The following is a 20,564-nucleotide window of genomic DNA, read 5'->3' as shown; positions in this document are numbered from 1 at the left end:
ACGACCAGAAAAGCACAAAGATCATAGCTGTGTTGTGGCACGGAGCGTTCTTGGCCTATTTCTAGAAGCCTTCGCGTAAGCTAGACTGGGGCGAGGTAAGCACCGGCCGTTGAAGGATTTAAGAAGAGCGGAGATGACGATAAGGAGCATGGGCCAAAGAAAGAGGGAGTTGCCGAGTCGCGCCTTGGATAAGGTTTGATTACTTGGAGGAGGGAATATTCGTGTGGACATGGGTGTAGTTGTTTGTTTTGGGATATCTATCGTTTCAGGGAGGCCTCATGGAACAAACAGTAAGACAGTGGCTTCTTACCCCAGTCATTAACTTTCAATTGTAATTCGTAGGTGATTCTACAAGTATGTTGGCCTGGGGTATATCTTCTATGATAATCAAGTCAGGCATCTGTATGTAGAAGCCCTTGCTCTCATATGTCTTAGTAGTGTATAGTGAGAATTGATACGCTGTGTCAAAGCCCATGCCCTCAACGTGATATCCTGTTCTTTACAAAATTAGTTAATTAGATCATTTTATTTCCCTCTGATGACTTGAGACGGTTGACTCGCGCATTCAGCTGAGGGAACTGGAACGTCAGGTTCCACGAACTAAGATCTGCAGCCGCATTCCACTATTCAGTCGAGCCTGCTTCCACTTTTTAAGAGTTTCGTTCCTGTCTTCTTGTTAGTGTCTTGTTAGTGAGAATCATATCCACTTCTTATAGTGGCTATAACCCCAACCCCATCTTCCATCGTACCTACCTAAACAGCCAATTATTAAACAATTACACACTGAACGCCCGATGATGGAAAGTCTCCGAGCCGGAGGTCGGAGGCTACGGGCGCCGACGCAGGATTCGTAAGCCCGGGTAGATGGTTTACTAATACCATTCCACGACTCTTCGCTTGCATATTCGTCATACTTTACCGACGCTTTGGGTGGTGCTAGTCGTCCGATATGATAAGATATAAAATGACGGCATCCCGAACATAATTTGGATGTAAATAAGTCACACAATTCCAAGAGTCCAAAACACCATACTTCTCACCATACCTCTTACCCGCCATCTCACCATCTCACCATGTCAACCACCAAACCGATCTTAATCGCCGGCGGCGGGCTCGCCTCCCTCCTCCTCGCGCACTCCCTCCGGCGATCCGGTATCCCCTTCAAGATCTTCGAGCGCGACGCCTCCTTCACCTTCCGCGCCCAAGGCTACCGCCTGCGCCTCTCCCCTGAAGGCCTCGACGCCATCGAATCCGTCCTCGCCCCAGAGACCTTCCAACGCTTCTGGGACAAGTGCGGCAAGACCAGCGGCAGCGGCCTGACCCAACTCAACGCCATCACCGGCGAGCCCATCCCCCTCCCCCCCTCCCCCCAAACCACCCTCACCTCCCGCAACGGCAAAGTCGTCGGCATCTCCCGCGGCGACGCCCGCAAGATCTTCGCCGAGGGCTGCGAGGAGCACATCGAATGGTCGCGCGAAGTGACCGGCTACGAACTCACCCCCTCCGGCGACGGCGTGCACGCGCTCTTCGCCGACGGCAGCAAATCCCCCGCCGGCGCGCTGCTCATCGGCGGCGAGGGGATCCGCTCCAAAACCGCCCCGCAGCTCTCCCACAACCGCCTCAAAGTCTACGACACCGGCGCGCGCGGCATCCACGGCCAGGCCCCCACCGCCGCCTTCGCCGGCCTCGGCGAGGGCGTCTTCATCCTGCGCGACGACACCTCCCACCCCGCCGGCGCCGTCTCCCTCATCACCAACGTGCGTCCGGGGGAGATGGACGACCCGAATGTTGAGTTCGGCTGGACCATCGCCGGCCACCCGGGGGTCATCGCCGCGCCCAACGACAATTACACCATCGTGGGGAAGCCCGCGGCCGACGTGGCGCGGGCGCTGGCCAGGAACTGGCACCCGCGGTTTAGGGCGCTGGTGGATAACATGAACGAGAGTGAGGCGGCATTCTGGAAGATCACGTGCTCGACGCCGACGGGGGTGCCGGAGTGGGAGAATGAGGCGCGGGTGACGGTGATTGGGGATGCGGCGCATGCGATGACGCCGGCGGGGGGGATTGGGGCGAATACGGCGGTGCGGGATGCGGCGTTGTTGGGGAGGTTGTTGAGGGAGGCGGGCGGGGAGGTGGAGGGGGTGACGGCGGAGTATGAGAGGGTGATGAGGGGGTATGCGAGTGAGGCGGTGGGGTTGAGTTATGGGGCTGCGACGAAGCAGTTTGGGGTGAGGATTGAGGTGGGGGCGACGCCGACGGTTTGAGGGGGTTTGTTGAGTTGGGGAGAGACTGGAGAGAAAGCTGGGGATTTTAATGTGTATTTTTGGTTTCAACACCGGACAGCTTGCTCTGTGCTGCTGATGGTGCCACTATCATCCCAGCCGGGCTTGCCCAGTCTCCTGCTACCCCCTTTCGAGACCAGCTCTGATACATCGGCCGGCAATGTTGTCCGCAACGAGACTCCGAAATTCCTCATCCCCATCCACACACACGCTTTTGCGCTAGATTTCCTCCCACTTTCCGATGGTCTTGAGGGGAAACCTGAGTTCTGTGCGTTGGAGAGTTGTCAGTCCACGTAGCTCACAAGTTGTTTGATGTTCTCGGGGTGTCAACGTACTGCCCTGGGATATCTCCTTGACGTGATCTGGGTCGACCTGCGCCTCCTTGCCATCCTTCTCAACCATTAACCGTACGAAAGCGCCTGGCTTACTGGGCAGCGAGTAAGTCACACAACCCCCAAAGACCAACTCCTCCCACATCCGGCCCGACTCTCCGCGCGTTGGCCTGTCTTCAAAGCCCTTGGGCAGGAGACTACGAGGAGTTCCAATCTTTCTGTCTCCCGACAGGAAGCGTACAAAACAGTGGACGAGTTCGTGGGCCACGGTAAAGGCCCCGTCGACTAGGAAGACCCTGTAGTCCGTACCGAACCGCTTTATACCGTCTTTATCCCCCTTCTCTTTAGCCTTGAGGTAGCTCGCTCTTACTTGGGCCACTGCCGTGAGGGTCTGCATTGGTGGGCCTGGTCAGCCTAACGTGGACTTCTCTTGAAAAAATGTAGGATAGAAGGGGGTTGGGGGGAATGCGCTTACATCGAGGTGGAGGCGCATAACTCCCGAGTCCAACGGGTGCCAATGGAGCATGACGTTCTCGTTGGTCAGTGGCTTGCGTGCCCTGGAGCATTGTTCTTTGGCGTCTTGCACCCAATCGACTAGGCCGAACATGGCATGCGTACCGTCCTCGAGCCTGCGTATATCGATGGGGGGGAAACATTGGCGGATTTTCTTGAGGTAGATGTCTACCCATCTCCCCATCTCCGCATCGCTCGGCTTCTTGTTCCGGTATCTCTCGTTGCTACTCGGCGTGACCGGATATATGATCTCCTTGGGGTTGTTTCGCGCACCCCAATCCTGCACACAAGTGGCTCCGATATGGATGAGCTTGTTGAACGAACGATCTTGCTCCAGAGTATCCAACGCAAGTTTGATTACTCGATACACGGCTCCTAGCATCTCCGGAGCCAGGTTTTCGGCCGGTCCGCCGTCCTTTTTAATGCTCAAAGGTTGCGCCGTCGGTGGCGGCGGCAAATCGCTGGGCCGCTTGGCCGCCGAAGGTTTTGGCTGAGGCGGGCCTGCAGGAGGGCCCTGGGCATTGGCAGCCGGGCGTGTCGCTTCTTGACGGCGAGGCCGCGGGCGTCTGTCATCGGGATTGCCATCGACTGCATTTACTGGCACAGCTCGTACAGTAGGGCGAAGAGGGAGACTGGAGGACGGAGTGCCGGGTTCCCTTGTGACTGTCCTGATTCTGGGGGCCTCGGTATTCCTAGAGTCATATCTTGTGTCCCTGCCGGACATATTTGCAGAAAAAAAAGAGAGGAAGGAACTTAGGTAGAGGTAATATTAAAGAGTTATGGCAAACAAGTGATGACCTTCCGTAGTGATAGACGTAGGGGAGGACTGTGCCAGCACAGTTAAATGTGGAAGTTCGGATTGTAGTGTGTAGGCGAGACTGCAAAACACATTGGTGAGTAAAAGCCGTTGTCTGGTTGCCTGCCGGAATGAAAAGAAGACATGGTAGGTTAATTACGAGCGAGGCTGGGCCTAGAAGATATATCCCGTTCTCCTCGTCCAGTGTTTCCCCCCCTCCCCCCCCCCCCCTACAGGTCCCCTGCCCCGTGGCCTTTTTCGGCACCCAAGAATATTCCATGGCCTACTTCATGGGTCGAATGCATCCATCGGAGGGGTACTGAGGTCCGGTGTTTTACAGTGGCTCCGGCTCCGGCCACGGGTCAGACGGACCCTCCAGACGGACATCACAATGCTCACCTGAAGTGCTGAGCGGCAGCCGCGCCAACTGCCCCTGGGATATTGTCGGGTGGTGTGGGCTTTGGGTTTGAGTTGACGTTCTAGGTTATTAGCCCGAACTCTTACTCATATCACAAGGCCCACTGGCACGGCACGGTGGCCACCCGAGTTTACAGATCCTACCGTTCCACCTGTGAGGTTTTGAACTTCAAATTATACGCTGGGAACTTTGCGTATTCTTTTTTTGAGTTGCGCACAGTAAAACGCCGGAAATCCTGTAGCCCCTGGCCCCCAACAGTAGGTTGGGTGGGTTATGTGGACTGTGTGGCGGAGATGGAATCCTTCCCGACATGGATTCATCCTCAGCATCCTTCGTCCTCGGCATCTCTAGCGCTTCCTTCTGGCGGCTAGAATTCCCTAGTTTGGCTTCTCGCTTAGTTTTATAGCTAACACAAGATCTTTGGCTGCGAGTGGTGACCTGGTTTGGAACGGGCTTCTTCGGGTTGGATCGCGACTGGCCTCCATCCTGGATAAGACTCTGCCTCAGCTTAGATTGGGTACTCACTTCTGCCTACACTGGCCTCCTGGGCTCTGATTCTATCTCAGCTTATGGCTAGACTCACCTCTGCATGGAGACCTATTACTCCCGCTGACCCTGAAAGAAAGAAATATAAAAAGAATAACCCCTTCGAGCCACAATCCTACTGCTGCTTGCCTTTGTTTTGTCAATGGCCCTCAGCAGTTCAACGACATGGCCAGCAGTAAACGGTGGACTCCATCCTCTACGCCGTAATCATCCTATATCGGCGCAAATGCCTGAAACCAAACGAGCTTGGCCAAGACCCTTGGGTCTCGGGCCACCCACCTCCACCCTTATCTGCTTCATGTAGAAGGAACGGTCAAAACTGGCGGAAGTCGTTCGCCAGGGGGCCTGTTGCCAGCCGAGACATAGTCGCAACCCGCCAACGGTAACCCGCAAGGCCCGTCGTGAACGGATCAGCCACCACATACAACCGAGATGGCTAGTTATGTTTGGCCCACACGGCGGACCTGGGAGCTGACTCCAGCCGAACGCGCTTCAACGCGGCCTCGCAGCTGGATGTGATGGCATGGGGCAGGTCGTTGAGAAAGGCTGTGTGGTTTCGGCTGGCTTCGTACTCTAAATGGTCATTGACATGACAGTGGACCAGTTGACAGTGATCTGCAGACTTCAAAAGTAGCAGACCTGAGCTTCGGGAGCCGGACGCGTTCTTCTTAAGTCGTCGCTTGGAGCATGTCCCTGAACACGATCGACCAGTAGGAAACACACCCAGGCGCAACGTACCAGTAACGGCGAGGACTTCACCAGAAAATATTCTCTGGTCACTATCCCACAACAGGATTGTATATTTGCCGGTCGTTTAAGTTTAAGGGGGCTCCTCTTTTTTCCCCCTTCAGTTACATGTAATCAAGCTAATCCTTACCTCGATCTCGCAATACAATGAATAGGTAGCTAGCCATTTATAAGATCTCCTCGTACTATACACCATCACGCCATCCTCAGCCGCGACCTCCGCATCCCAACCATTTTCTCTCACGCCCAACGCCATACGCCACTTGATCCAATACATGTACCCAAGTTCTTGCAGGCCACGCTAATCAGCATCACGCAGCTCCCACAATTGAGCGAGAATATGCTGCCGGACCTGATCACTGATAATTCCATTATCCATCCCCCCGTTTCCCCGTGGTCCGCTCGGCTGCCGCGCGGCGCTGTGTGGCTCAAGTCAGCAAACTCACGCCTTACATAAGGTCACGGCCCGGCGGCGGGCACAAAAACGGACGGCACATACCCGTGAAGAACGCGGAGTTCAGACAAATGAATGTATCTGGGCCCCTCCTCTCTGTCTAATAGGGTGCGACTTCTTGCAACATCGGCCTCGGACTCGTTGGTTGGCGGCGAGCAGCCCCTGTTTCGTAGACGGGTGGCCTGTAGTTGTCGGTAAGAGAAGTAGACGGCCACAAGAGAGAGAACAGAAGTAATAATGCCGAAGACGATGACTTGGGTGGTGGTCGACTCTGGTGAAGTCCATGCGGGCGTGGATGTGGGGCCGGGACTGGCGATAGCATCGATGTGTTTGGTAGTCAGACGGTACATGTCTGGCAACTGGCATCAAGGCTACCAGTAGCGATGCACATTGGGCTTAATGATCGAGGTGAGGCTTTGCTTCTTCGCAATCATTGCCTTTGTCTCCTCCGACCGTAAGGTACCTAAGTACCTAATGTAATGTAAACGCTCGACGGAGATGCGATGAATGTGCGATGGCAGGGATTGATCGCAAGTGAGACTGGTACTGCAACTATCCTGGTACTATTGGTTGTAGGTATTGGGTGTTTTGGACGAGATTCCATTCCATGGTAGGTGCGATAAGTGCGACGAGTGCGACGGGTGCGACGAGTGTGGCGTGTGAGCGAGGTGAGGCGCGACGCGTGCCGTTCCTGCAGCTTCTTCGTTTTTGTTAGGTACTTTGTGCCACACCGCCATCGGATACGGGGTTGGGCACCTACAAGTCCACGGGTATGCCGGTCGGATGTGGGACGGACCATAAATGAGGCAACTCCGAACGGAAGGTGCGATGACGACTGCGACGAAGGCACGCATCGAAGATATGATTTGCTGCTGAGGCCATGACGGCGAATGAGGCGGCCAATGGACATCTTTGTGAGGTACGTACCTGACGGTACCTCGCTCATGGTGCATCTTCCGATGACTTTTTCGTGAGCCGCAGCAATGAGCATTTGCGATCGAATTTATATCGCACCTTCTCTCTTAAGCAGGGACCGGTCCAGCATGGCCATTTCGCAAACTTGTCACGGCCCATCGGTCAGGCTTTCTACTCCTCCCTTCCTTCTAGAAGCGCCTGAAAATGGATCAAAGCGTTGCCCAGACTCAGCACACGAACACCAAAAGGAAGCCCCGTGGGAGGCTGGACCAGACTAAATGTGACTGTTGCCGCAGAGACAAGCAAAAGGTGTGCAGTTATGTCCTTGCCGGTCCGATCTTGTCCATCCACTCTAACGAAGTAACTCGAAAGTGTGAGCCTCGAGACCGGAAATGGCCTCGAAAATGCCGCCGATGCGAACGGAAAGGCTTCGACTGTTCTCCGAGCACGCGCAAGGGAAGGATGCCAACAAATGTGAAGCTTCTGCATAACCGGGTAGCAGCCGGTCGCGCTGCGTCAGAGGCAGGGGCAGAGGCTGAGGCTGAGGAGCGCCGGCCTAATTCAGAGCATAGTTCTGCGTCAGAACTGTCGTCTGTCCTTAGCGCGGAATCAAGCCAGTTAAATACAGCTGGAGACTGGACACTGGTCGATTGGTACGTCGAACCAGGTAATATTACCATTTGATGGCCAACCGCTAATGAAGGCACAGCACAAACGCAGTCAGCTTCTTGACCATCCTTAAGCGAGCTGAAGTGAAGCTCCAGAGATGGTGCTCAGAGTTGTTGTCTTTAACCGACAGAACCGACAACACCGACAGCACCGACAGCACCGACAGCACCGACAGCACCGACAGCACCGTCGGCCTTGGTGACTCTCCTGGAGCAGTACTCTCCCTGATGGCCCAGACATTAAGCAGCGCTCTCCAAACACTATGTCAAGCAACTCTTCGCCTCGTCATGGCCCGGATAAATGCTCTGTTGCTACACAGAGACCCGCCGGCTGTCCTAGAGGCGTCGTATTTACGGATTCTGACTTACAAAATTCTCGAGAGCCCGTACGCTGGTCAATATAACAAGAACGACGCTCCAATACAGTCCTCCGACGATGAGGTCATCGACGCGACAATACGGGGCATGGTTTCTAACAAGGAGATAGGGCCTGCCCTATTGTTGGCGGGCAAATACCTTGGGAAGAACAGGCATCAAGTACGCGATCTCCAAGCAGATTTACACAGGTACTTGTCACTCCGTGACCAGTTCCGTCCTATTGTCAAACGGCTTTGGGTCAACCTGGAAGCGACCGTTTGCGACGAGTTGGAGAAGATGTTGATAAGCATGGTTGTCGAAAATCCCATCATTTTTGTTTTCGACAGTCCTCACTTGCTGAGAAAGCTGGCCGACATGGAAGGATTCTGGCGCGTCCAGGATTGTCTTGGGTCATCTGTCCTCCACATCCTCCTGGAGGGGCTGGGCCGGCGTATGACCTGGCGCAGCGCCGTGTTCCCCGTAGGCGTCACCCTGGGGCATGGTCAAGACGCGGTTCTCTTTTCCCCCGGCGAGTGGCCGCAACTCGTCAGGAAGATTGTGCTCCATTGCCGGCGACACAGTCCAAACGACATTTGCGGCCGATCAGCGATGCATATCGCTCGGCAATATGGCGTACCAGAAATAGCCGAGGGCTTCCTGAATGCTGGCATGCACCCAGGGGTCGCGTTTGGTGCTCTTTCGGCGGCGTTTGGCACCAGCTGATCATAGCTCTAGACCAGATTTTCATTTTGTGTATATATCCCAGTTTCTCTCCTCTATACTTCAATAAAACAACGCAGTTTTACGTTATTTCCTTGTCCCCATTGCAAAGCTTTATTATATACTAGAAGTAACAAGCCCAGTGTACTCATTTCCACTCTACCTAGGTATGCAGATTGTATGGATACGACACAGTACCTTGTGTGCTTGTGTACATACTGTACCTACTCTACTGTACATGGACCGTGCAAGCACTCCATTTCAAGTGGGGTAATTGAGCCACGGCCGTCACGGTCAGCGAAGATGTCCTCAAACATGCGGTGGAACGACACTGGAAGAAGTAAACGCGAAGGCCTGTAAAGACCAAGCAGCGCTCGGACAGAAGTCGTTCATGGAACGCCCATGCGCGTTTGCCCCATTGAGAGGCTTCGGTGATCGCCTCAGGGGACAAGTGGACGCCGCCGGTGGATGTCCAACGCGCTGCAGCCTGGCCCTCCCACTTCGTCCGACCTCGATACATGTCTGGTACTCACCACATCAAACACCGCTGTGGACGAGGCATGTAATCGTTGTTTTCAGATTAGTTTAATCACAGTCTCCTGACCTTTGAAGACGCCATCGTTATTTTTCCAGCGTCGTCGTCTAAAACACCCAACCACACGGTCCACACCGCCACTGCACACTTTCCGAATGCTTGGCCACGGTCCAGTCTTGTGACGACTCAACTTATCAGCCTTCCTTACCTCACCCAATTACCGTCTCCATCTCCAAGATCATGTCTCTCTCCGGCCCTTCGGAAAGCCCCCCGAAACCCCTTCCTCGAGCTCCGGGCCCCAAACTAGCGCCCTTTACTCGTACCGCCCACGCCGTTATTCAATTTGTCAACGAACTGGGTAGCCCGGGCCAGGATGGCCGCGTGTGGGAAGTTAAAATCAGAGGGAAGACCTACGCGTTGAAAATGATAAGCAACAGTTGACCCCGAGTATCCCCGGTACTTGCCACAAACTAATCCTAACTCCTTCTGCAGTTCATGTTCTGCGAGACCGATTACCTGAGAGACGATCTGGCGGGCCATCTTGTTCGGGACCTCTCCTCGCCTCAGTTCTATGCCCATTACTTCGATCCATTCAACTGCGAGTGCCGCGCGTACGGCCGGCTGAAGGAGGAGAACCAAGAACACCTCGCTGTCCGGTCTCACGGTTACCTGCTTCTCACGCACGCCCAGGAACTTGAGATCACCAGATTGATTACCGGGACCGAGGATGACCGGGACGATCTTTGGGAACGTACCGAAAAAGACCGTAACCTCCCAGTTCGCGCAATCGTTAAGGATCTGGTTAAAGGTGGACACCCTTTCACTGCCGAGCAGGTCCCACAGATGTGGGCGGATCTGAAAGCGCTCCACGAGTTAGGGATTATGGTTCGGGACATCAACATTTTCAATCATCTCAACGGAAAAATCATCGACTTCAGCAGATCTTGGTCGACGCCTCATCCCGGCTACACAGCCATCGACCGATACGATCTAAGGGAGGAGAGAAGTGGAGACCCGCACGGCTTGAACAGGGCGGTAATCGAATGGGGTATCGGGAACCGTTGGGCTTGGGACCAAGTTGTGATTCCCGATGAGTTGGTCAAGTGCGCCTCTGGCCGGAGCCCAAACAAGTATGGGCCCGACCCTAGGGTCTATAACTGGCTCAAATGGGAGAAGGACCCTTTGGTTGCATCTGAATTCATGGAAAAACATGTCTTCACAGGGTCTGGAAATAAGGAACATTGAATTAGGGTGGTAAACAATCTGTTTCTACTACATGTAGATACTTTGGCAATGGGTGGCTATATTAGAGCGGACTGAAACTTGTGACGTTCCTTAATTTACTTTTCTTCATTCACTGTCCTTTGCTCAAGTCAGTTTACTTTCCTTCACTTCCCTTCAACATCGTTTTCGTTTATTCGGCGTGCTTCAACTTTCGGGTATTTGTTTATATTAAGCAGTCTCCAATGCCTTTTCTTGACTAGACTGTGCCTGACCTGAAATAATAAGCTAGACAAGAGTCCAGAAAAGAAAGACATGCCTCGCCGTTTTAAAGCCACCACTTCCATGTAAACACATCCCCAGGTCCAAGATTCGACTCTAAGGGACTTCGGTAGCATTGAAGGTGCCAGGGAGACAACTTAAGTCTCAAGCGCTTAGAGAGCGGGGTCTTCCGCTCACTAATTAATTTCGTTGGTAGACAATTCTTGGCGCTGCCACCTTTCCACTTCAATTTACACTCGAACTTCACGACTCACCTTGCGCGATGCTAGAGCTGGCCTCATTTCAGTTCCTCGCCCGACATTCGCTCCACGAGGATTAAGCCTCGCCCCATTTTATCAATGCGTTCCTCCTGGACAAGACAGTGATCCTCAATCCCCCCAATCCCCCGTCCAGACTCATCCCAATGGCGCTCCTACACCAGCCCCTCGGCCGCCAACTCCGGCCACGGCCACGCCTCACAAGCCAACGGATCAGAAACGCCGCCGTGGCATTGGCCCTCTGCTTGACCATCCTCTACTTCCTCGCCCGGCCCACACCCCCGGACGAAGTAGCACTCCTCGAGCAGCACATGAACGCGGGACCGCCTCTGCACCCCATCAGCGTCGTCAAGAGCAGCATCGACTGGGGCCGCATTGCGCCGCGCCACCCGCCGCGGGCGCGCCCCGTGCAGCTGCCGAGGCACGCGCCCGGGCGAGGGCCCCGGCGGCCGCGGATCCAGCACCGCTTCGGCAAGGAGACGGCCGAGGAGCGCCAGACGCGCGAGGCCCGCCGCGAGGCCGTGCGCGACCTCACCCGCAAGTGCTGGGACAGCTACCGCCGCTATGCCTGGAAGCAGGACGCGCTGCTGCCGCTGTCCAAGGCCGGCCGGGACCAGTTCTCGGGCTGGGCGGCCACGCTGGTGGATTCGCTCGACACGCTGTGGATGATGGGGCTGCGGGAGGAGTTTGACGAGGCCGTGGCCGCCGTGGCTGAGATTGACTTTGGCAACTCGTCCACCCCGCAGGTCAACATCTTCGAGACCAACATCCGCTACCTCGGCGGGTTGATGGCCGCGTATGATCTCTCTGGGCGCGCGGTGCTGCTGGAGAAGGCGGTCGAGCTGGGCGATCTGATCTACGCCGGGTTTGACACGGAGAACCGGATGCCCGTTGATAACATCAACGTCGAGGCGGCCGCCGAGGGTTTAGGCCTGTGGGTGGAGAACTCCGTGGTGTCGGCGTCGCCGGGGACGCTCACGCTGGAGATGACGCGGCTGAGCCAGATCACGGGCGACCCCAAGTACTACGACGCCATCACGGGCATCGTGGACCTCTTCTTCCGCGGGCAGAACCAGACGGCACTCCCAGGACTCTTCCCCATGTTCGTGTCCATGTCCCGCCAGGACGTCACCACCGGCGCCACCTTCACCCTCGGCGGCTGCGCGGACTCACTCTACGAATACTTCCCCAAACTCCACGCGCTCCTCGGCGGCGTCGGCGGCCCACAACTCCCCTTCCTCACGCGCGGCTTCATGGACGCAGCCAAACGACACCTCTTCTTCCGGCCCATGCTCCCGCCCACCGACACCCCCACGCCCGACATCCTCCTCCCCGGCAACGTCAACGTGGACGCCAACCTGATCGCCCACCTGGACCCCGAAACCGAGCACCTCGCCTGCTTCATCGGCGGCACCTTCGCCCTCGCCGGCCGGCTCTTCGCCACCGAAGCCGACGTCGCCGTTGGCGCCCGCCTCACCCGCGGCTGCGTCTACGCCTACCGCGCCTTCCCCACCGGCCTGATGCCCGAGCGCCTCAACACCGTCCCCTGCCCCCCCTCCACCACCACCACCGCCAAAGGTAAAGACCCAAACCCGCCCTGCGCCTGGGACGAAGCCCGCTACACCGCCGAAACCGCCCGCCGACCCGAGTACAAACCGCACCTACCGCGGGGGTTCACGACGGCCAAGGACCCGCGGTACATCCTGCGGCCGGAGGCGATCGAGAGTGTGTTTTATTTGTGGCGGATCACGGGGGAGGCGGAGTGGCGCGAGGCGGCGTGGGATATGTTTGTGGCGGTGGCGCGGGCAACGGCGACGGAGACGGGGAGTGCGGCGGTGTTGGATGTGACGGTGGATGTGGAGAGGGGGGGGAGGGTGCCGTTAGAGGATTATATGGAGGTGAGAAGAGTTTTCTTTTTCTTGTTTTTTTTCTTTTCTTTCTTTTTCTGGGGGGAGGGGGGGCGGTTTGCCTTGTGTATGAGTCTGTGGTGGGTTGTGAACTGACTGACTGAACTAACTGGGGCCGTACAGAGCTTTTGGATTGCGGAGACGCTCAAGTACTTCTATCTCATCTTCTCGCCGCCAGATCTGATCAGCCTCGACAAGTATGTGCTCAACACCGAAGCACATCCGTTCTTGCTGCCACAACCACAACCATGAGAGGTTAGGTAGGAAGAGTAAGTCAGTGAGTGGTGTTGTTATTGTCTTCGATGAGATATGTATGGCAACTTGTGAGATACCTGTATGTACATACAGTTGTACAATAAGCCATGACCGGGTTGTGAGGGTCGAGCAGCAGTGTCGAGCTTGTATATAAGTCAGACGACGGATATGGTCTTCTGTATTCCACGCTTGGATCGGTTCGTTTTGGTCACAATACAAAGATACCCACGACTAGTTCCCAGATTATCGCTTCCCAAGATGCTCTCCAAACACGCTCTCTAGACCAAAACGCGGGCGCAAGAGTGATATTGGTATTAATCATCAACAATCCAGCCCGTACCCCCTGATTACCCTGACGCCAGAAACAATGCAATGCACCCTCCCTCAACCTAAACATTCACATTCAACACGCCCCGCCACCACTACCTCCGCCCGCCACGCCCACCACTCGGTCCACCCATGCCACCCATCCCGCCCATGCCGCCCATCCCACCTAGCATGTCGCTCATCTGCTTCATCATAGATTTCATGTCCCCGCCCCCCATCCCCGGCGCGCCACCACCCCCACCCCCAAACATATTCATGAGCGCACCCATATCCGGCATGCCGCCGCGGCCGCCGGCGGCACCACCCATGCTCTGCAGCCTCTTCTGCATGGCCGCCAGCTGCTGGGCCTTGTTCCCGCCGGCCATGGCGCTCTGGGCGCGCTGCATGTTCTTCATGCTGCCGCCCATCTTCTTGGCCATGCCGGCCATCATGCGCTGCTGGGTGAGCAGGTCCTCGACCTCGCGGACGGTGGTGCCCGAGCCGCGCGCGACACGCGTCATGCGCGTGGGCTGCTCCGTGAACAGCTTGCCGTCGCTGTCCAGCTCCTTGTCCGTCATGCTGTCGCAGATGTAGATCATGCGCTTGAGCTTGAGGGAGCCCTCGTCGTCGTCCATCCCCTGTAGCATGTTGCCCATGCCGGGGATCATGCTGGCCATCTTGGAGAGTGGGCCCATCTTCATGATGTTTTGGAGCTGGTCGCGCAGGTCGCGCACCGTGAAGACGCCCTCGCTGATGTGCTTGATGGTTTCTTTTTGGTCCAGCTTCAGGCTCTGCACGTGCTCCACCAGCCCGGCCATGTCGCCCATGCCGAGCAGCTTGCTGATGAAGCTGCGGGGTACGAACCGCTCAAAGTCGAACATGTGCTCGCCCGTGCCGATGAAGACGATGGGGGTGTGGGTTGCCGCGACCGCCGAGATGGCACCGCCGCCCGCCGCGTGGCCGTCCGTCTTGGTGATGATGATGGCGCCGAAGTCGGCGGCCTCCTTGAAGGCCTTGGCCTGGGCTTCGGCCTGCTGACCGATCGAGGCGTCCAGCACCATGATGGTCTCGTCCGGCTTGATGGCCGTCTGGATGTCCGTCATCTCCTGGAAGAGCGCGCTTTCTTGCCTGTGGCGACCCGACGTGTCGACGATGATGATCTCGAACCGCTCCTTCTTGAACTTCTCGACACCCTCCCGGGCCACCACGGCGGGATCCGTTTCCGTCAGGCTGCCGTAGTAGGGGATCTTGGCCTTGGTTGCGTTCTGTTTCAGCTGGTCAAAGGCACCGGCACGGAAAGTGTCGGCGCACACGAGACAGGCGCGGAAGCCGCGCGACTGGTAGTGCCTGGCGAGCTTGGTACATGTCGTGGTCTTTCCGGCGCCCTGCAGGCCGACGAACATGATGACGTTGGACTTGCCCTTCTTGGGTTTGAAGGGCTCGGCGTGCGGATCGACGAGGCTGACGAGCTCGTCATAGACGGCTTTCTGGATGAGGCGCTTCTTGTTCACAGCGGGCGGGAGGTCTTTGAAGTTGACGGTCGAGCGGATCGATTTGCGCAGCTGGCCGACCAGGCGCACGTTGACATCGGCTTCGAGGAGGGCGGAGCATATTGTCTTGAGCATGGAATCGAAGGTCTGTGTAATGGGCAAAAAAGGTTAGCAATCCCACATCACGGTATTGTTGTCCTCGAGGAACTAGTTGCTCATGTTGCCACATCTGGCCAAAGGGTAAAAGCTGGGAGAGCCTGCCTTTTCATCGAGATTGGGGGCGCGCGTTAAGTCGTTGACGGCCGCATTGATGCGGCGGCCGAGATCTTGTAAAACCATGACGAAAAATCACAGAAGCGAGGCCTACAGAAGGTTGGATATGGGTGGCCTAGTGCGTGATAACTGTCGATGGTTAAAGTTGTCGATTGCCCCGTGCGAGATGGTGGGGCTTGGGAAGTGGAAGGAAGCTGGCCTTGGCAAGCCTGGGGAAGAAGAGACGATTGACATGGGGGCATTAAGCCCACTTTTGTGAAAATGTATTAGCTAAGCAGCGACAAATGACAAGTAGGGTTAGGGTTCGTAAGTCGTGGCATTCTAACCCAACATGTTTGTTTGTTTGTTTCGGGTTCATTATCTCACAACTTTTTCTTACATTCAACATGCAGTTCCTTTTCCATCCAGACTTCCGCCTCTTTTGATTCTGGGCCTCTCAGCCATTTGTTAGAGTTTCCTGCAGAGCAGCCATCGACAACTCGAATGCTTAAATTTTAATTATCAACTAAGTTAAAGGGCCCACTTTCGGTTACCCCCCCCATTCGAACACTTACTGTGACGAACCTACTTCAGGATCCTATCCTGTTAGGGTTCAGCTTCGTTGAAGGTAATCTCTCGAGGATGCTTAGGTTCGGTGCAGCCAAAGGGTGCACAACAATAGACTTGTCTCAACAGTAGGCTTGTGAGCTTGTAGCGAACTGTAGTTGTGATTGCTAACTGGAGAACTCCCAGAGCTCTCCAGAACGAGTGACTATATATTATTATTCCTACACCGCTATGCCCTTGGGCTCGCCGGTCCAACTATCTAGCTAGTTGTACAGGAAAACCGTCCTGGTTTCCCAGTCGGACTAAAAACCTGTACCGATGTTACCTTGGCCCGTCTCTTCAGAATCCGTCGTACTACGGTTGAAGGGAGCCTACCCAGCTCCCTGCATTCCGACATCCTGACCGTCCGCCTCCAAGGTATCCGCGGCCTCTGGAGTCGTAACCCCTAGGCCCCCAACACCGTCTCCTCGGTCTCCGGTCAGATCCGTATCAACCTTCCTCGCAAAGGTCAGCTTTCCTTGCCTCGAACTCCTTGCAGCCTCCTCCTGGGCTATGAGAAAGCCGGGGGGGCGGCCCCGTGGTCTCTTCCTTTTTCCCCCTTCTTGGAAGCCATCGTCGGCCTCCTCCAGGGTGGACGCACCCCGGAATGTGACGCTCCGCATCCTCGGTAGTAGTCTCTCTTGCTGCTGTTGTGTTTGTTGCTGCAAAGCAAGCTCAAAGGTTCGAGGCCGGAAATGGTATGCCTCCCTCGCCGCACCCCGGGCTTTTACTGCTTCCGGGCACCACCGTACCCAGGCCGGGTGCTTCCCTGAGCAGCACGGACAAAAGTATGGAATCTCGTTGCCGTGGGTTGGGCATTGGGCTTCCCCCGCCCTCCCGCCTCCCCCATGGGCCGCTGTGCCGCAGCGCGGGCACAGCGCAGACTTCTTGCAGAACCGTTGGGTGTGACCCCATTTCCAGCACCTATAGCACTGGGTAGCCTGCAGTGCAGACCAGTACGGCTCGCAGTTGAGCATCTGGGCCCGCCAAACCACTCCCTCCTCGCAGGCCCTTTTGGATTCTTCCTGACTGGTCATGGTAACCAGTGCCGTCGCTCTCGTGACTCCCTCGATCGTTGGAATTCGGAACTTGACTCGTTCCACCGACTGCAGCCCCAGCTGCTTGCCGAATGCCGCTTCTGTGACGTCCCTCAAGTCTCTCTTCAACATCCCTTTTACCAAAACCGCAAATGTCCGCTTTGCCTCTTTCGCCACCTCTCCAAACGCCGTTCCGATCCATCCTCCGTTCTTCGCGTGCCATTCCTTGGCTTCAGCATCCTGAAAAGTGACGATAACATCCCCGCTAGGGAGCTTGCGTGCTGCCACTGCTCCCTTCCTCTCGGAAACCCCGTTGACCGCCTGGACGATCTCTTGTGGAGACCTCCGGGTCAGCGACGGCTCTATAGATCCCCTCACCAGTATTTCCTTGTTGAGCCGCCCCGGTATGATCTTCTTCGGGAGCTCTCCTTCCCCAGCCACCACTGCAGCCCACGACCGGGCTACCGTTGTTGCTGGTGCAGGAGCTTGCTTCTTTCTCTGATCCTGCAGTTCCCTCCGGGCCTCTTGCAATTCCTTCTGGACCTCCTGCATCTCCTTCCGGACTTCCTGCATCTGTTTTCTCACTTCCTCTATGGCCCTCCCTGTCCCTTGTCCGATACCGTCCACCACGGCGTCCACGACGGTTCCTTGAATCCTCGCAACGTCGATTCCCTCGTTTCCCGTCTCTGATGCCTTTCCGCTTTCCAGTCTACGCAGCCTCCGCAGCCGTGTCATGATCTCATCCGCCACTACTTGGGAGACCGCCTCGTTTGGTTCCTTGGCCAAGTGGACTATTGTCCCTGCAAGTACCTCGTCTGATTCGTCGTGTAGAGGGTTGGGGCCATTGTAGATGTCATCTTCCATCACTTCGTCGCTGTCCTTCGTTGTGATTGGTTCGGCTCCTCCAGTAGGTGGGGCAGGCTCCCCCCGTGCAGCATTTTTCCCAGCCCCGGGCGCGGTCTTGCCCTTTCCTTTGCGAGCCATCGCGACGAGGCGCGACAGATCCCGCAACGGGGAAACTACCGTCGGCGGTTAGAGCTTTCTGAGCTCGATCGACTGGTGGTAGTTTCAGGCGTTTTGTTGCTTCTTTCGTGCTTTCGGTTTTCTGATTACGTCTTTTATCACCTACGAGTGACTATATACTATCTGGATCACCATCTTCTCTAAGTGATCCTTGGTGTTGGCTCACCTGGATCACGTCTCGATCCTGGTGATCCGTACGACTGGATCACGATGCCAAGCCTGCCTTAATCGTAATCCCTATCTAATTGGTTATCTTAGCGACTGGCTGGGAATGCTCCCCGCGCATTCCCATGGCCCTTCATGCGGCCATGACCGTGACACCGCGCCGGGCCGAGTACGGGGCTCTCGCGCCTGGAAGGCGCCGGCAGGGCGACTCTGGCGCCTGACAGGAAGATTCTGATTCTAGTGATAGTAATAGTTGTATAGTTGTGGCAACAAATAGTTGTAGGTAGTAGGAATGAAATGGGGGTGGTTGATTTCCTGATTTGGTAATCAAGTGTTCGAATGGGGGGGTGACCGAAAGTGGGCCCTTTGACTTACCACAATTTGCAGCTTCCAGCGAAGCGCTTAGCTCGGTTTGTGGGTGCGAGGAATGGTTTGGCCATTCGGGCTTGATCCAAGTCTCAACCGGAGAAGGGTCGCAGTTTGGTAAGAAGCCGAGGAGATGGGAAAGGAGGTGACGGGCTGTGGTTTGGCGATGGTCTCCTCGCCGGTAGCAATAAGTTCCAGCCTGGTCGACATGAGAGACTGCCAAGTTTCAGGATGGTTAGTTAGGTGACAGGGGCTGTCTTGTTCTTGTCTAATCACATCAGCTCTGGCCTGTCGAATGAATGTCTTTCTTTTCCCCATTTCTGCATCTGGTTGGGGGCCACGGGATGTGATTCGCTGCTTTGCCGCTCGATTGCAGCGGGTATGCCCGTGAATGATATTGTAACACGAGAATGCACACCGTCATCAGAGCCTTGCGATGGCGGCGATCGGGTTGGTTGAGGTCCTTGTCCCCTCGGCAACTGAGACTTCAGGGATCCGGTATGGTTCCAGCGGAGCAATTAATCCCCTCTTCTCATCTCAGCTCCTAGCCTCATCTTGATTTCCCTCTCACCTTCTCCCCAGAAGAGGTGATTTAGTACCGCAGCATTCACCCACTATCGAGGCTCAACTTTACTATTTTGTTCACCATGGATACTGCCTCGGACACGGAGCTCGACGCAACCGTGAGGAAAAGAACACGGAAAACAAGGTGGCGTCAATTGTTCTCACGACAGCCAAGGCGATTCAAAAGTGCAGAGACGGAAACAAATAAGCAACCTTTGTCCGAACAAACTCCGAACACTAGTGTTGTGGTGGAGGTGGAGGAAAACGTGACCACATCTTCTCGGGTTGTGGTTAATGACATAAACCATGACGAAGCCAGCCCGGCGACTAGCAAAGACGAACGTCAAGACAACGACGCGGACGACGACGACGCCGGGTCCTCTAAAAGGCAGCCCGATAACGCTGAGACGGAGGACGACGATGGTGAGGACGGCGACGAAGACGGCGAGGATGTTGATGAGGACGACGAGGAGGTTGATGAGGACGACGAGGACGACGAGGCCGACGAGGTTGCCGAGGACCACGCCAACGGCACGGAGACCAGGCCACTGCGGGATTTCTGGGCCGAAGCATGGAACTCGGACGAGGTGGGAGAAAAAAGAAGAGCCCTTTTAGGTGGCAAAAAGGAAGACCAGAAGCCTGGCCAGACTAATTCACGGAAGCTTGTCGATGGGCTGATTGCCAAAACTCCGGATAAGGTGGTTAGCTATACGGCCCGCTGGGGGTCTGATGCTGAGAAAACCGCCCTTGGTAGAGCGAAATCTATCTTGGTCTCGGCCTTGATGGTCAAGGACCTCATCGATGCCGGTCTCAAGTTTGATCCGACAGGTTATGGTTCAGCCGCCTGGACTGTCGTCTCCTTTGGTCTCACGGTACGAAGTTTCGGTTTCCACCAGCTCGGTGGGTGAGAAGAGCAACGCTGATCGCCCTTTGCCACAGCTGGTACAAAATGACAAGGAACGAGCGGATCTAACTTTCGAAGCCTGCGGTCACTTGGCTGATTTGATGGCACGGTATTCTCGAATAGAGACTCACTACTGGGAAGGAAAGTCAAGAACGGCAGGCCACTGGAGGACACTATGGTCAGGGTGTATACAGCCATCTTGGTGTATGCAGCCGAGGTCCAGGGGTCCATTGAGAGCAGCATTTCGAGTCGGTGCCCACGTTTAGATACTCACACACGAATCAGCAACATGAGAGAACTGACGGAATATTGATTTGCTGAAGCCCGAATCCGGAAGAGCTTCCTCAGCTTGACCGGACAGCCCCTCGACGATTTGAGGAGGACAGTCGATGCACAAGATGCCAAACTAGAAGAGTGGCAGCGGCAGATCGACAGGGAGCGTAAGTACACATGGCAGTACTAACATCCCACGGCTCGGAGTTCTGGGGTTGCAAACCGCTGATACTAATATGATAACAACCTACAGGAGGAGACGATGCTGCCAAAAAGTTGAGGAGCATCAAGAAAGACACAGATCACCTCTTAAAGCAGGTTGACGAGACGGCAAAGTATTCTTACAAAGCACTTGGCAAGGTCAACGAAGAGG

The 20,564-nt window shown here is 55.7% G+C and overlaps 8 protein-coding genes across 8 annotated transcripts; 5 read left to right on the top strand and 3 right to left on the bottom strand.

Moving 5' to 3' along the window:
• Window positions 1–798: 798 nt before the first annotated feature.
• On the top strand, window positions 799–2,605 carry F5144DRAFT_519456 (uncharacterized protein). The gene has a single exon (XM_066786686.1). It carries the CDS (start codon window positions 1,074–1,076, stop codon window positions 2,262–2,264), a length of 1,191 nt encoding a protein of 396 aa, XP_066640622.1. The 5' UTR covers window positions 799–1,073; the 3' UTR covers window positions 2,265–2,605.
• F5144DRAFT_540517 (uncharacterized protein) lies at window positions 2,099–3,851 on the bottom strand (the record flags this gene model as incomplete). Its single annotated transcript, XM_066787145.1, has 3 exons — window positions 2,099–2,548; window positions 2,618–3,005; window positions 3,090–3,851. 3 exons carry the CDS (start codon window positions 3,849–3,851, stop codon window positions 2,502–2,504), a joined length of 1,197 nt encoding a protein of 398 aa, XP_066640621.1. The 3' UTR covers window positions 2,099–2,501.
• A 2,009-nt stretch (window positions 3,852–5,860) lies between these two features.
• On the bottom strand, window positions 5,861–6,566 carry F5144DRAFT_374926 (uncharacterized protein). Its single transcript, XM_066784546.1, has 2 exons — window positions 6,134–6,566; window positions 5,861–6,053 (listed from the first exon to the last, which is right to left on the bottom strand). The coding sequence occupies exons 1-2, from the start codon at window positions 6,436–6,438 to the stop codon at window positions 5,936–5,938; spliced, it is 423 nt and encodes a 140-aa protein (XP_066640620.1). The 5' UTR covers window positions 6,439–6,566; the 3' UTR covers window positions 5,861–5,935.
• Window positions 6,567–6,833: 267 nt separating this feature from the next.
• On the top strand, window positions 6,834–8,838 carry F5144DRAFT_374915 (uncharacterized protein). The gene is made up of 4 exons (XM_066784545.1): window positions 6,834–7,007; window positions 7,070–7,312; window positions 7,376–7,656; window positions 7,713–8,838. The coding sequence occupies exons 2-4, from the start codon at window positions 7,208–7,210 to the stop codon at window positions 8,749–8,751; spliced, it is 1,425 nt and encodes a 474-aa protein (XP_066640619.1). The 5' UTR covers window positions 6,834–7,007; window positions 7,070–7,207; the 3' UTR covers window positions 8,752–8,838.
• A 203-nt stretch (window positions 8,839–9,041) lies between these two features.
• F5144DRAFT_519452 (kinetochore Sim4 complex subunit FTA2-domain-containing protein) lies at window positions 9,042–10,896 on the top strand. Its single transcript, XM_066786685.1, is given in 4 exon segments — window positions 9,042–9,306; window positions 9,361–9,719; window positions 9,732–9,739; window positions 9,791–10,896. The coding sequence occupies 3 exon segments, from the start codon at window positions 9,524–9,526 to the stop codon at window positions 10,526–10,528; spliced, it is 942 nt and encodes a 313-aa protein (XP_066640618.1). The 5' UTR covers window positions 9,042–9,306; window positions 9,361–9,523; the 3' UTR covers window positions 10,529–10,896.
• A 293-nt stretch (window positions 10,897–11,189) lies between these two features.
• Window positions 11,190–13,202, top strand: F5144DRAFT_496437 (glycoside hydrolase; the record flags this gene model as incomplete). Its single annotated transcript, XM_066786152.1, has 3 exons — window positions 11,190–12,584; window positions 12,693–12,941; window positions 13,074–13,202. 3 exons carry the CDS (start codon window positions 11,190–11,192, stop codon window positions 13,200–13,202), a joined length of 1,773 nt encoding a protein of 590 aa, XP_066640617.1.
• Window positions 13,203–13,229: 27 nt separating this feature from the next.
• Window positions 13,230–15,340, bottom strand: F5144DRAFT_659332 (SRP54-type protein; the record flags this gene model as incomplete). Its single annotated transcript, XM_066793232.1, has 2 exons — window positions 13,230–15,127; window positions 15,263–15,340. 2 exons carry the CDS (start codon window positions 15,338–15,340, stop codon window positions 13,628–13,630), a joined length of 1,578 nt encoding a protein of 525 aa, XP_066640616.1. The 3' UTR covers window positions 13,230–13,627.
• A 3,589-nt stretch (window positions 15,341–18,929) lies between these two features.
• Window positions 18,930–20,467, top strand: F5144DRAFT_584639 (uncharacterized protein). Its single transcript, XM_066789635.1, has 3 exons — window positions 18,930–19,886; window positions 19,954–20,358; window positions 20,445–20,467. Exons 1-2 carry the CDS (start codon window positions 19,098–19,100, stop codon window positions 20,182–20,184), a joined length of 1,020 nt encoding a protein of 339 aa, XP_066640615.1. The 5' UTR covers window positions 18,930–19,097; the 3' UTR covers window positions 20,185–20,358; window positions 20,445–20,467.
• Window positions 20,468–20,564: the final 97 nt, after the last annotated feature.

The sequence above is a fragment of the Chaetomium tenue genome (assembly GCF_020726465.1).
Source record: "Chaetomium tenue strain MPI-SDFR-AT-0079 chromosome Unknown F5144scaffold_6, whole genome shotgun sequence".
NCBI classification, from domain to species: Eukaryota; Fungi; Ascomycota; class Sordariomycetes; order Sordariales; family Chaetomiaceae; genus Chaetomium; species Chaetomium tenue.
The sequence above is the reverse complement of the archived record's forward strand: the minus strand, read 5'-3'. Positions and strand labels throughout refer to the sequence as shown.